General features: G+C 45.0%; 1 protein-coding gene across 10 annotated transcripts in view; it reads left to right on the top strand.

Moving 5' to 3' along the window:
• Positions 1-11,915, top strand: part of LOC106613191 (roundabout homolog 2) — a 607,381-nt gene extending 595,466 nt beyond the window's left edge. For 5 of the 10 annotated variants that reach the window (XM_082956433.1, XM_082956436.1, XM_014215208.3 and 2 more), the window contains 5 exons: positions 627-812; positions 1,324-1,482; positions 3,990-4,262; positions 8,260-8,457; positions 8,564-11,915. In XM_082956433.1, coding sequence (XP_082812559.1) covers positions 627-812; positions 1,324-1,482; positions 3,990-4,262; positions 8,260-8,457; positions 8,564-8,565 — 818 coding nt within the window. In that variant the 3' untranslated portion in view covers positions 8,566-11,915. The remainder of the gene's footprint in view (positions 1-626; positions 813-1,323; positions 1,483-3,989; positions 4,263-8,259; positions 8,458-8,563) is intronic. The other 5 variants (XM_082956435.1, XM_014215219.3, XM_082956434.1 and 2 more) reach the window with 2 other exon arrangements.
• Positions 11,916-14,565: the final 2,650 nt, after the last annotated feature.

Genomic DNA, 14,565 nt, shown 5'->3' with positions numbered 1-14,565 from the left:
TATCACCTGAGGTAATACTGGGACTCAGCTCTGGACAGGTGTGTTACTTTTCTCTATCAAGAGCAGGCCAAACTCAAGTGGCCCCAGTTATGCTGTCCATCAGCGTGTTTGTGTGTGTGTGTGTGTGTGTGTGTGTGTGTGTGTGTGTGTGTGTGTGTGTGTGTGTGTGTGTGTGTGTGTGTGTGTGTGTGTGTGTGTGTGTGTGTGTGTGTGTGTGTGTGTGTGTGTGTGTGTGTGTGTGTGTGTGTGTCTGTGTCTGTGTCTGTGTGTCTGTGTCTGTGTGTGTGTGACGAGTGGGGCAGGCCAGAACAGAATGACTGTAGTAAACCACTAGTGACATGCCAGAACACAGAGTCCCTGCAGCACAGAGAAACCCATCTGAGATGAAACTTGATATTAACCCTCATTATAAGATTACACAGCACATGAATCCATTGAAACCTATAACCACAGTGAAGATGTTCAGTATGGAAGATCATTCAAGGGCTTTTGTGTCTGTGGAATTTCCTCGGTTGGGGTCTGGAGGCTATAAACATGGTGCGGTTGGATATCAAAAATTGTTACTTGATTTGTGAACACACACACACATACACATCTCTGATGGTCTAGCTGGCGGTGTCCCTCAGGGTCCATGGTTAACGGCTGGGGGTCAGCCTCAGAGGAAGATGACCGTCACTACTCCAGCCACAGGTCCAGTGTGGGCAGCTCCTCTGACGGGTCCCTCTACACCCACTGTAGCTTCGCCCAGGCCCTGGTGGCAGCCGCTGACAAGGCAGGCTACCACCTGGAGGGTACCAGCCTGGCCAAGAGAGGTTGGTATATGAGTAGTGAAGCCCCTCCAGCCTGTTCTCTCTGGAACCTATACATGACCCAAAAGGAGATTGATCTACTTCCTGCCGTCTGCTGGCTGGTGTTTTCTCCACTCTACTGCTGTTTGGCGGAGAATCTGCATGGCTCTACAATATGTGGCTGAACAAAGGATACAAACCTTGATTCAACTCTAACCTTCCTCCAGCTTTGCACCCTGACTCCTACGAACTTGGGATAGAGGACAATTATCTGGGTGAACTCACTGGTGATTTCTTTGCAGGCTTCTAACACTGTCTGTACTTTCTCATTGTCAAAATAATGGTGTGATTTTGAGGATTTCTGACGTTTGACTGATTAAGTAACTGAACCTTCCATGGGATCGTGCGAGCTTCCTGCTTGGAAATCAACATTCTCTTCCCAGGCATGATCCTTAAGCCGCTTCTCTCCATGTTCCTCTCAGTCCCTCCACTAACCCAGTTGCCTCTCTGTCTTCTTCTCTCCCTCCTCCTCCAGGTAAAGGGCTGTCCCACCGGCCCCGGCCCAGCAGTCCCTTCTCTACAGATGGCAGCACGGTGGGCACACATAGCCTGGGCCACCAGAGGGCTGCCCGGCCCACCCGCAAGCCCCGGGGACAGGGCACGGCGCCCCACAGGAGAGACGCCAGTGCAGACGGTAAGAGAAGAAGCTGGGGTGGCACAGTGCTTGAACCAGAAGCTTCCCTGGACTTTGTCTCAGTGAAGAGTTACCTCTGACACAACTTACTCATTATCTATAACAGGGCTCTCCAACCCTGTTCCTGGAGAGATACCGTGTTGTATGTTTTTAATCCAATCCTGTTCCTGGAGAGATACCATCCTGTAGGTTTTCACTCCAATCCTGTTCCTGGAGAGCTACCGTCCTGTAGGTTTTCCCTCCAATCCTGTTCCTGGAGAGATACCATCCTGTAGGTTTTCACTCTAATCCTGTACCTGGAGAGATACCGTCCTGTAGGTTTTCACTCCAATCCTGTTCCTGGAGAGATACCGTGTTGTATGTTTTTAATCCAATCCTGTTCCTGGAGAGATACCGTCCTGTAGGTTTTCACTCTAATCCTGTACCTGGAGAGATACCATCCTGTAGGTTTTCACTCAAATCCTGTTCCTGGAGAGATACCGTCCTGTAGGTTTTCACTCTAATCCTGTACCTGGAGAGATACCATCCTGTAGGTTTTCACTCTAATCCTGTACCTGGAGAGATACCATCCTGTAGGTTTTCACTCAAATCCTGTTCCTGGAGAGATACCGTCCTGTAGGTTTTCACTCAAATCCTGTTCCTGGAGAGATACCATCCTGTAGGTTTTCACTCCAATCCTGTTCCTGGAGAGATACCGTCCTGTAGGTTTTCACTCAAATCCTGTTCCTGGAGAGATACCGTCCTGTAGGTTTTCACTCAAATCCTGTTCCTGGAGAGATACCATCCTGTAGGTTTTCACTCCAATCCTGTTCCTGGAGAGATACCGTCCTGTAGGTTTTCACTCAAATCCTGTTCCTGGAGAGATACCGTCCTGTAGGTTTTCACTCAAATCCTGTTCCTGGAGAGATACCATCCTGTAGGTTTTCACTCTAATCCTGTTCCTGGAGAGATACCATCCTGTAGGTTTTCACTCCAAACCTGTTCCTGGAGAGATACCGTCCTGTATGTTTTCACTCCAATCCTAATCTAGAGCACATGATTCTAATCATTAGCAGGTTGAAAATCTGAATCAGAATAGTTACTGTACAACTGGGGTTGGAGAAAAGCTACAGGAGGATAGCTCTCCTGTAACAGGGTTGGAGTAAAGCTACAAGAGGATAGCTCTCCAGTAACAGGGTTGGAGTAAAGCTACAGGAGGATAGCTCTCCAGTAACAGAGTTGGAGTAAAGCTACAGGAGGATAGCTCTCCAGTAACAGGGTTGGAGAAAAGCTACAGAAGGATAGCTCTCCAGTAACAGGGTTGAAGTAAAGCTACAGGAGGATAGCTCTCCAGTAACGGTGTTGGAGTAAAGCTACAGGAGGATAGCTCTCCAGTAACAGAGTTGGAGTAAAGCTACAGGAGGATAGCTCTCCAGTAACAGGGTTGGAGTAAAGCTACAGGAGGATAGCTCTCCAGTAACAGAGTTGGAGTAAAGCTACAGGAGGATAGCTCTCCAGTAACAGGGTTGGAGAAAAGCTACAGAAGGATAGCTCTCCAGTAACAGGGTTGAAGTAAAGCTACAGGAGGATAGCTCTCCAGTAACAGAGTTGGAGTAAAGCTACAGGAGGATAGCTCTCCAGTAACAGGGTTGGAGTAAAGCTACAGGAGGATAGCTCTCCAGTAACAGAGTTGGAGTAAAGCTACAGGAGGATAGCTCTCCAGTAACAGGGTTGGAGTAAAGCTACAGGAGGATAGCTCTCCAGTAACAGAGTTGGAGTAAAGCTACAGGAGGATAGCTCTCCAGTAACGGTGTTGGAGTAAAGCTACAGGAGGATAGCTCTCCAGTAACAGGGTTGGAGAAAAGCTACAGAAGGATAGCTCTCCAGTAACAGGGTTGAAGTAAAGCTACAGGAGGATAGCTCTCCAGTAACGGTGTTGGAGTAAAGCTACAGGAGGATAGCTCTCCAGTAACAGAGTTGGAGTAAAGCTACAGGAGGATAGCTCTCCAGTAACAGGGTTGGAGAAAAGCTACAGAAGGATAGCTCTCCAGTAACAGAGTTGGAGTAAAGCTACAGGAGGATAGCTCTCCAGTAACGGTGTTGGAGTAAAGCTACAGGAGGATAGCTCTCCAGTAACAGAGTTGGAGTAAAGCTACAGGAGGATAGCTCTCCAGTAACGGTGTTGGAGTAAAGCTACAGGAGGATAGCTCTCCAGTAACAGAGTTGGAGTAAAGCTACAGGAGGATAGCTCTCCAGTAACAGAGTTGGAGTAAAGCTACAGGAGGATAGCTCTCCAGTAACAGGGTTGGAGTAAAGCTACAGGAGGATAGCTCTCCAGTAACAGGGTTGGAGTAAAGCTACAGGAGGATAGCTCTCCAGTAACAGAGTTGGAGAGCCCTGATCTGTGAGGACTTGGACTGCATTACAATTACTGATTAATACTGATTGACTGATTACTGATATATCACCAGACTGTAACCATGTAGTTAACCACATCACCTCTCCCTCCCTCCCTCCCTCCCTCCCAGACCTACCTCCTCCCCCTGACCCCCCGCCCATCCAGGGACCAGGGTATATCCAGGGGGCCCGTAGTGTAGGCGGAATGGGCCCCCCAGCCGAGAGGCAGGCATCGTCCCTGGAGCGCCAGCCCATGTGTGGCGCCATGCCCCTGTCTGGGCTGGAGGAAATGAAGAGCTGCATGGACAGACAGACACGCACCTCTCTGGAGCGCCACCGCCAGGCCCAGGACAGACTAGCATCCATGGACCGAGGAGACGACCCACGCAGGGGACACAAAACAGGTACAGGACTGGAGGGTAGAAGCAAATCAGAATGCCAGCACATTGTCAGAAAGACTCAGACCTGATCCACACAGGTGTTCATTCTAATTTGCAGATGCCAATTTCTTGTATCCTGCACTTGTGGCAGTGTGTTGGATGTGAGCGAACATTACTTTAGAACAGTAGGATATAACTCATATTCCACACCACAGTATGGAGCCAGTAGACCTGTGGTTAGGTCAGCAGCCATTGCTGTACAGAGAGAGATCCAGAGCCCTAAACTGTGTGACAGCAGGGTCCTGATGGCTGCGGTGCCTTGGCAGACCAGAGCCTTTACTAAACCCTGGTGTTCAATCTCCTGCTGAGAGGAGACTGGGCTCCCATGAACAGATTGCACTGTCTGCCACTTGTACTTGTCTACCAGACCCCCCCCCCCCCCCCACACACACACACACACACACAGCCTGTAGTTGTCGGCAATGGTGCCCGGCTCCAGCCCAGTCCAGGCAGGAGGCCCCAGCCACACAGATGCATTCTAATTCCCCAGCTTTCCCCTCTCAGACAAACAGTGGCTACTCCACCACTCCACCCATCTGTCTGTATGTGAAGTCATTAGACCTCACCATGCTGTGTTCCTATCCTGTCTGTGTGTGGAGTCATTAGACCTCACCATGCTGTGTTCCTGTCCTGTCTGTGTGTGGAGTCATTAGACCTCACCATGCTGTGTTCCTGTCCTGTCTGTGTGTGGGGTCATTAGACCTCACCATGCTGTGTTCCTGTCCTGTCTGTGTGTGGAGTCATTAGACCTCACCATGCTGTGTTCCTATCCTGTCTGTGTGTGGGGTCATTAGACCTCACCATGCTGTGTTCCTATCCTGTCTGTGTGTGGGGTCATTAGACCTCACCATGCTGTGTTCCTATCCTGTCTGTGTGTGGAGTCATTAGACCTCACCATGCTGTGTTCCTATCCTGTCTGTGTGTGGAGTCATTAGACCTCACCATGCTGTGTTCCTATCCTGTCTGTGTGTGGAGTCATTAGACCTCACCATGCTGTGTTCCTATCCTGTCTGTGTGTGGAGTCATTAGACCTCACCATGCTGTGTTCCTATCCTGTTTGTGTGTGGAGTCATTAGACCTCACCATGCTGTGTTCCTATCCTGTTTGTGTGTGGAGTCATTAGACCTCACCATGCTGTGTTCCGGACCTTCTGACACAGCAGATGTCAGAAGGTCCTCCAAGTTGACTGATACACAGCAGAGTTCAGAAGATCCTCCAAGTTGACTTATACACAGCAGAGTTCAGAAGCTCCTCCAAGTTGACTGATACACAACAGAGTTCAGAAGGTCCTCCATGTTGACTGATACACAGCAGAGTTCAGAAGGTCCTCCATGTTGACTGATACACAGCAGAGTTCAGAAGGTCCTCCAAGTTGACTGATACACAACAGAGTTCAGAAGGTCCTCCAAGTTGACTGATACACAACAGAGTTCAGAAGGTCCTCCATGTTGACTGATACACAGCAGAGTTCAGAAGGTCCTCCATGTTGACTGATACACAGCAGAGTTCAGAAGGTCCTCCATGTTGACTGATACACAGCAGAGTTCAGAAGGTCCTCCATGTTGACTGATACACAGCAGAGTTCAGAAGGTCCTCCATGTTGACTGATACACAGCAGAGTTCAGAAGGTCCTCCAAGTTGACTGATACACAGCAGAGTTCAGAAGGTCCTCCATGTTGACTGATACACAGCAGAGTTCAGAAGGTCCTCCAAGTTGACTGATACACAGCAGAGTTCAGAAGGTCCTCCAAGTTGACTGATACACAGCAGAGTTCAGAAGGTCCTCCAAGTTGACTGATACACAACAGAGTTCAGAAGGTCCTCCATGTTGACTGATACACAGCAGAGTTCAGAAGGTCCTCCATGTTGACTGATACACAGCAGAGTTCAGAAGGTCCTCCAAGTTGACTGATACACAGCAGAGTTCAGAAGATCCTCCAAGTTGACTGATACACAGCAGAGTTCAGAAGATCCTCCAAGTTGACTGATACACAGCAGAGTTCAGAAGATCCTCCAAGTTGACTGATACACAGCAGAGTTCAGAAGGTCCTCCAAGTTGACTGATACACAGCAGAGTTCAGAAGATCCTCCAAGTTGACTGATACACAGCAGAGTTCAGAAGATCCTCCAAGTTGACTGATACACAGCAGAGTTCAGAAGGTCCTCCAAGTTGACTGGTACACAGCAGAGTTCAGAAGGCTCTCCAAGTTGACTGATACACATCAGAGTTCAGAAGGCCCTCCAAGTTGACTGATACACAGCAGAGTTCTGAGGGGACAAGTTAATCCCAGTTAGAGTTGTTATCAGAGCAGTGGGAGGATGTTTGATGAGATGTGATGCTATAGATCTATTGAACTCTATATCTAGAGACCAAGTCAGAGCTACAATATACTGACCTGCAGCAGGGGGTGTCACAGCAGGTCAGAGCTACAATGTAATGACCTGCAGCAGGGGGTGTCAAGGCAGGACAGAGCTACAATATACTGACCTGCAGCAGGGGTGTCACAGCAGGTCAACACTACATTATACTGACCTGAAGCAGGGGGTGTCACAGCAGGTCAGAGCTACAATATACTGACCGACAGCAGGGGGTGTCACAGCAGGTCAGAGCTACAATATACTGACCCGCAGCAGGGGGTGTCACAGCAAGACAGAGCTACAATATACTGACCCGCAGCAGGGGGTGTCACAACAGGACAGAGCTACAATATACTGACCTGCAGCAGGGGGTGTCCCAGCAGGTCAACGCTACAATATACTGACCTGCAGCAGGGGGTGTCACAGCAGGTCAGAGCTACAATATACTGACCGACAGCAAGGGGTGTCACAGCAGGTCAGAGCTACAATATGCTGACCCGCAGCAGGGGGTGTCACAGCAGGACAGAGCTACAATATACTGACCCGCAGCAGGGGGTGTCACAACAGGACAGAGCTACAATATACTGACCTGCAGCAGGGGGTGTCACAGCAGGTCAACGCTACAATATACTGACCTGCAGCAGGGGGTGTCACAGCAGGTCAACACTACAATATACTGACCTGTAGCAGGGGGTTTCAAGGCAGGACAGAGCTACAATATACTGACCTGTAGCAGGGGTGTCACAGCAGGTCAACACTGCAATATACTGACCTGTAGCAGGGGGTGTCACAGCAGGACAGAGCTACAATATACTGACGTGCAGCAGGGGTGTCACAGCAGGTCAGAGCTACAATATACTGACCCGCAGCAGGGGGTGTCACAACAGGACAGAGCTACAATATACTGACCTGTAGTAGGGGGTTTCAAGGCAGGACAGAGCTACAATATACTGACCTGCAGCAGGGAGTGTCACAGCAGGTCAACACTGCGATATACTGACCTGTAGCAGGGGGTGTCACAGCAGGACAGAGCTACAATATACTGACCTGCAGCAGGGGTGTCACAGCAGGTCAGAGCTACAATATACTGACCTGTAGTAGGGGTGTCACAGCAGACAGTAACCCCTCTGTAGTTGCCTTTCTCCCCTTCAAAAGGGTGTTAGCTGAGGGACTCATGTGTGAGCCCACACTGCCTGCTGGCACCAACACACTGCAGATGTCATTAGAAGGGAGGTCTGCCAACAGGCTCTCTGTCTCACTATAGCACCTTCTGCAACCACCACCACCCCGCCTATCCACCTGCGCCTGCCCAAACACATACCTAGCCCCCCATAATGAATCTACAAACCACCATGTTGTAAAACGCTCGATCCTTTTGTTGCTCCTCCCCATGTCATTTCGGTGAATGAGAATGTATTCACCTTGCCCCAAGCCTCACAGGAGTCCTTTTTCTTCTTGCAATGCATGTATTGTAAGAATGTGTTCTTAATTGACCTGCCTGGTAAAATAAAGGTTAAATTAACATAAAAAACGGTCAACTTCCCGACTACAATCAGGGTTAGGAGTGACAATATGAATTGTTTCCCTTTGTGTGTTTGTCTAGAAGCGGGGTGCCTGCCCCCCTACAGTAAACCCTCATTCCCCTCCCCCGGGGGCGACATCTCCTCTGGGACAGCCTCCTCCAAGGGCTCCACGGGGCCACGCAAGGGAGAGGGGCCTCGAGGGCCACACCAACGGGCTGCCACAGACCACAGTGACTTCCTGGGGACCAACGGACCTGGACATTACGCGGGCGAGTTATGTACGTATCACAACATTCTTGTTTACTAAATTATTGCAAGAAGGCGTTGTGATACTAAAGATATTGCTTTGTCCTGACATTGCTGTTCTCTCTGTCTCTCTCACAGAGTGACCTGCCTGCAGTAGGATCTGAACTGAACTGGAGAAAGCCTCGTCGTCCTCATCAGAATGAAGCCTCACCCGACTGGTGCAATGAACTTTGTCCTTTGTGTATTATCAGAGGAGAGGAGCAGGAAGATGACGATGATGATAACAGAACTGTAAATGTGATGTATAAACACAGACATACATACTGTACATCCCACTATGTTGTTGTCCTCAACAAAATTATTTCTCACCTTAATTTTTTTTCAGTCAGAAAATAGCAAGTAAACAAAACAGTTAAAAACGTCTATATGAGAAAACTAATTTTCAAAATAACCTTCCTTGGGGAAAAAATGGAATCTTGTTTCCTGTAAATAGATTCTTTACGTTGTTGTTGCGTTGCTATGCAAGCCTACTTCAGTTTTAGCATCCTCTTTCCATACTGTTGGTTATATCTAGTCATTTGTATTATATTTGAATTGATTGGTTGTTGTGCCATAAAATAATTGTTTTATAATCCATCATTTGTTAATAGCTTTCATTGATTAATTATTATAATTATTATTAATTATTGTTTTTTTGCACTGCGATTTTTGGTGATAAGCACAAAAGCATAGCTCCTGCTGACAGGAAGAACCGGACGAACATTTGAAGAGGAGTTTCTGTAGAGAGATGAGAAAATATATACTAATGTACAGAGAGATATTAAAGAGTGAAGGGTTGCTTATGGACAGCAACTAAATGGATGCCCATTCCCAAGTTAGGACTAAACAGAAAGAAGATGGGTTTGTTAGTGTCTTTGAGGTAGGGGGCCAGAGAAGAGGCAGAGAGGGGGGGCTTGTTCAATGTGCACAGAGGCTATGAGCAAGATGATGACTTGTCTCTCCTCTAACTATGAGTTGATTATTGGATTAGCTTCGATCCTACATAAACTGATTCTATTGTAAACCGTATAGTCCTACAAATGGGCTGATATAGACTTGTTAGAGCTGGCAGTTGTGAGGCTGTCCAGGCATTGTCTTGTTTTCAGAACATAACACAGCCACAATGGACGTCTAGCTGGGCCCTCATCTTCATTCCAGCGTTTCAACACAATTTATTTGATTCTATCTTCATCTCATCTTCTTTGATTCTATTTTCATTGAATTCTAGAGTTTTTGTTTTCATCCGAAGATCATTTGTATAATCCGTCTAGCAAAATGGAGTTACAGTAGATTACACAAAGTGAACATCTGCACGTGTTCACTTTGTTCAACCAGCTGTACACCACTATAATCTAGTCACTGAAGCCACAGCACCTAAAATACACTATGAAGAGCCTCAAAGCCATGGTTCAGAAGGTCTAATCTATAATCTAACACTGACAAAGGACTTCCTTTTGATCATCCCTTCCTTTTGATCAACTCTGGAATGGGTTGAACCCAGTTGTAGTAAGAACTAACATTGATGCTAAAGGATTTCTCTATTGCCAGGAAAGAAGGTTTAGGATAGTTCCTTTTTTTTTGCCCAAAAGTCCAAAGTTTATTTTGTCATCCATTTTAAATGATGTTTTACTTAATTTAGAGCACTTAATGTACTCCACATCCATAGCATCCCATGGAAAACAACACAGTTCCCTGTTTTGTATCTGTTTCAGTCGGAGCACTGCAGTCCCTGCCCTGAAGTATGGTACTGTGTTCTGATTAGCATAAAATAGAGCACTAACTAGACTCCCTATTGGGACTCAAATTCCCAGAATGCATCAGATAGTGGAGAGGAAGGCAGGTAGAGTACAGTCAGAATGGAGAAGAGCCACCTGCAGTAGCAGATCCCACTGCCTCTGTCTCTACAGCATAGAGCACTACTTTCTATCTGCCTAACAGTCACAACACATTTTCCTTCTGCCGGCCGCATGGAACTATTCAGCCTCAGATGTTCAATTTGTATCTTTTCAAACAATGTTCTTATAATTTTTTTAAAGCCTGTTTCTTTGTATGCCTTTTATGGACTCAAAAATAGTGCTTAATAATGTTCTCAAAATCAACGTTCACAATTTTACTGGATCAATTACTATTTCTTTTGTGTCTTCTTTAGTACTGCTTAATGTTGATACAAGGAGAGTTGGAAAGGAAACGGAAGGCTTTGTCAGATATGCTGTTGTACTGTCACGTTTATGTCACTGTCATATCATCAACCTAGTGGCCAGTGTTCTGGAAATGAGGTGCAAGGAGTATCTCAGGTTATTTTACATTCTGGCGGTGTTCATGTATGTGTGTATATATGTGTATATATTCATATGCATCTCCACTCGGTTATTTCATTCCAGTTTCATTGCTGAAAGATTTCCCCTTTTATGTCCGATGCTGTCCTGTTTCATTTCTTTTCGCCAGTGGTTTTAATTCCAAGTTTAAAGTGCTGGTCCATCCACCTTAAGGCAAGATGTCAGTAACAGAACATACCAAATTAATATCGATATTTCTAATGTCTAATGCGTTTTTGTGTCTTTTTAATACTCATGGTTTTCCTTTAAATCACTGTGTTGTTGTTTTGTATTTATTAAAATGATAATAAAAAGGTATATTGTGAAATATGCATAAAGATTTGTGTAATATAAAAACATTATTTTTTTTCTGTCGGAGAAGGCCGGGTTTGGGCAGCTCCAGTCCTCAGGGGCGGGGTGCTGTCACACTTTGTCCCCATCCCTAGCAAACACAGCTGATGAAAATAATTGCATTCAAAACTGAAGGTCATGATTGGTTGGTCATTGGAGTCAGGGTTGTTAGTGGGGGCTGAGGCAAAAGTGTGACACCAATCAGGCCCCCTGAGGACTGGAGTTGCCCATCCCTGAGCTAGGCCAAAAGGACTTGATGGTCTCTCCAGGTGCAATGCTGAGTCATTACTTGTCAGAGATACCCGAGTCACTCGGTCCTGCATGTTAATAACTACTCTGCTTCCTCTCATCTCAAAACAAAAGAAACTAAAACCTTTTCCAAACACAAAGAGCGATATGTTCCTCATTTGCTTGATACGGCAATAGATACAAACATTCTTTTTTGGGAGGTTGAGAAGTACTTTCCCTTTCTTTTGTTACTTTTCTCAGTATTGTTGGATCTGTGTGTTGCCTTTTTGCAAAAAAAAGAGGATTAAAGAAAGGCAAAAATAGGAAGTTGTCTTTCTTTACAGTGCGGGGCAAGGTGATACCCTCTCTCCAATGCAATTTATACATTCGCATATCTTTCCTGTAAACAACCTTCTGTATTCACTTGCATGTCCTTGTCCATGAACAAGAAAACTTTTACAAGTCCCATCCCCATGTCCTGTAAGATAAATCAAAGTTATTTTCTTTCCTTGTACCTGGATCACTACCAACAAATAAAATATTAAAACAAATGTGAACCCTTGCCTTTCACTCTGTTGATTGACAAGGTGTTATACACAATATCAGTATCATTCAAATTCAGCTGGAAAGTTCCTGTACCATATTTACGTTGTTTGTCATCTTGAGTATGGCTTTCTGGACATATTTTGTTCCAAGAGAAAGAGAAAAACTCTGAAGTCTCTAAAAAGAATAGTGTCGGTATTGGTGTTTTCCTTCCGTGGAGTGTGTGTGTGTGTGTGTGTGTGTGTGTGTGTGTGTGTGTGTGTGTGTGTGTGTGTGTGTGTGTGTGTGTGTGTGTGTGTGTGTGTGTGTGTGTGTGTGTGTGTGTGTGTGTGTGTGTGTGTGTGTGTGTGTGTGTGTGATGTATGTGTTTGCGAGAGGGTGCCTGACTCAGCTGTGCTTTTCTATGTCAAAGCAATCAACATTCTGTTCATCTTGGAGGGCCAACATCAAACGGAACACCAAATCCATCAAATCATTGAGACAGTCACACTCGCTTTGATTAACACTTAACTTAAAAAAAAAAAACGTAGATAGAACTGTGGCTCAGATACTGAATTTTATCTTTTTCCTTTTTGAACACCGAGATGTGACCAAATAGAGTCAGCAAAGGTGGCAGAATGAGGCATTGATAACCGCTTGGAGGGAAAACTCGTCCAAACAAAAGTCCATTATAGCAACTTAGTTTGCTGTTACTGCATTAAGCTAATGTCTCATCTAAATGTTAGGTTACACTGTCCCATCATTTGGTCTGTTCTGTTCATGTGTTCTTACAGGCTGCTTTGTGTGATGTTCTCCTTAGTATAGACGGACCTCCGTCTAATTTGTAATGTGAAAGCCAGCTAGTCTGATGGCATTAAGGAATGATGACTCATGTAATTAAAAACCAATAAAAAGCTGTTATAGTTCGTTAAATAATTTCATTATCCCATTCCCTCTCTCCGCTCCACCTAAATGACAACAATTATTCATGTTAATATTTTTCAGCTCTTTCTACATTTCTCTCCGTCTCTCTCATTCTTGTTTTCTCCCCCCCCCCCCCCCCCCCCTCATTCGTTCTCCTCCTTTCTGACTCTCTTCCTCTCTGTTCTGAATTCTCTATGTCTGGAACTTTAAAACAGGCAAGTATATGAGTACCTCAACCCTATAAGGGGTCTTTCCAGCCAACAGCTTGAGGAATAGGCAAGTATGTGTTTGTAAGAGAAAGTAAGTTAAGAAAAAGTTACATTTGCCAGTCCCTAAAACTCCATAAATCACTGCTCACCCTCTCAATTCTCTCTTTCTCCCTCTCAATTCAATTTAAGGGATTTATTGGCATGGGAAACATATGTTTACATTGCCAAAGCAAGTGAAATAAACAATAAACAAAAGGAAAAATACAAGATAAACTTTAGTAAACATTACACTCACAAAAGTTTTAAAATTATATAGACATTTCAAATGTTATATTCTCTCTCTCTCTGTCTCTGTCTCTTTCGCTCTCTCTGATTCTCTCTCAATTCAATTTAAGGGCTTTATTGGCATGGGAATCATATGTTAACATTGCCAAAGCAAGTGAAGTAGAAATTAAACAATAATGAAATAAACAACAAAAGAATTACACTTACAGAAGTTCCAAAAGAATAAAGACATTTCAAATGTCATATTATGTCTATATACAGTGTTGTAATGATGTGCAAATAGTTAAAGTACAAAAGGGAAAATAAATATTTACAATGGCGATTTTGTTCTTCACTGGTTAACCTTTTCTTGTGGCAACAGGTCACACATCTTGCTGATGTGATGGCACACTGGTATTTCACCCAGTAGATATGGGAGTTTATCAAAATTGGGTTTGTTTTGGAATTCTTTGTGGATCTGTGTAATCTGAGGGAAATATGTGTCCCTAATATGGTCATATATTTGGCAGGCGGTTAGGAAGTGCAACTCAGTTTCCACCTCATTTTGTGGGTAGTGTGCACATAGCCTGACTTCTCTTGAGAGCCAGGTCTGCCTATGGCGGCCTTTCTCAATAGCAAGGCTATGCTCACTGAGTCTGTACATAGTCAAAGCTTTCCTTAAGTTTGGGTCAGTCACAGTGGTCAGGTATTCTGCCACTGTGTACTCTCTGATTAAGGCCAAATAGCATTCTAGTTTGCTCAGTTTTTTTGTAAATTCTTTCCAATGTGTCCAATGTGTCAAGTAATTCTCTTTTTTTTCATGATTTTGTTGGGTCTAATTGTGCTGCTGTAGGCCCTCCTTGGTTGGGGACAGAAGCACCAGATCATCAGTAGACATTTGACTTCAGATTGTAGTAGGGTGAGACCAGGTGCTGCAGACTGTTCAAGTGCCATCGCCAATTCGTTGATACAGATACAAGTCAGAAGTGTACATGAACTTAGGTTGGAGTCATTAAAACTTGTTTTTCAACCACTCCACAAATTCCTTGTTAACAAACTATAGTTTTGGCAAGTCGGTTAGGACTTCTGCTTTGTGCATGACACAAGTAATTTTTCCAACAATTGTTTACAGACATTGTTTCACTTATAATTCACTGTATCACAATTCCAGTGGGTCAGAAGTTTACATACACTAAGTTGACTGTGCCTTTAAACAGCTTGGAATATTACAGAAAATGATGTCATGGCTTTAGAAGCTTCTGTTAGGCTAATTGACATCATTTGAGTC

This window comes from Salmo salar, chromosome 09, assembly GCF_965601325.2.
Source record: "Salmo salar chromosome 09, fSalSal1, whole genome shotgun sequence".
Classification (NCBI taxonomy): Eukaryota; Metazoa; Chordata; class Actinopteri; order Salmoniformes; family Salmonidae; genus Salmo; species Salmo salar.
Note: the sequence above shows the minus strand (reverse complement) of the source record. Positions and strands in the feature narration are given on the sequence as shown.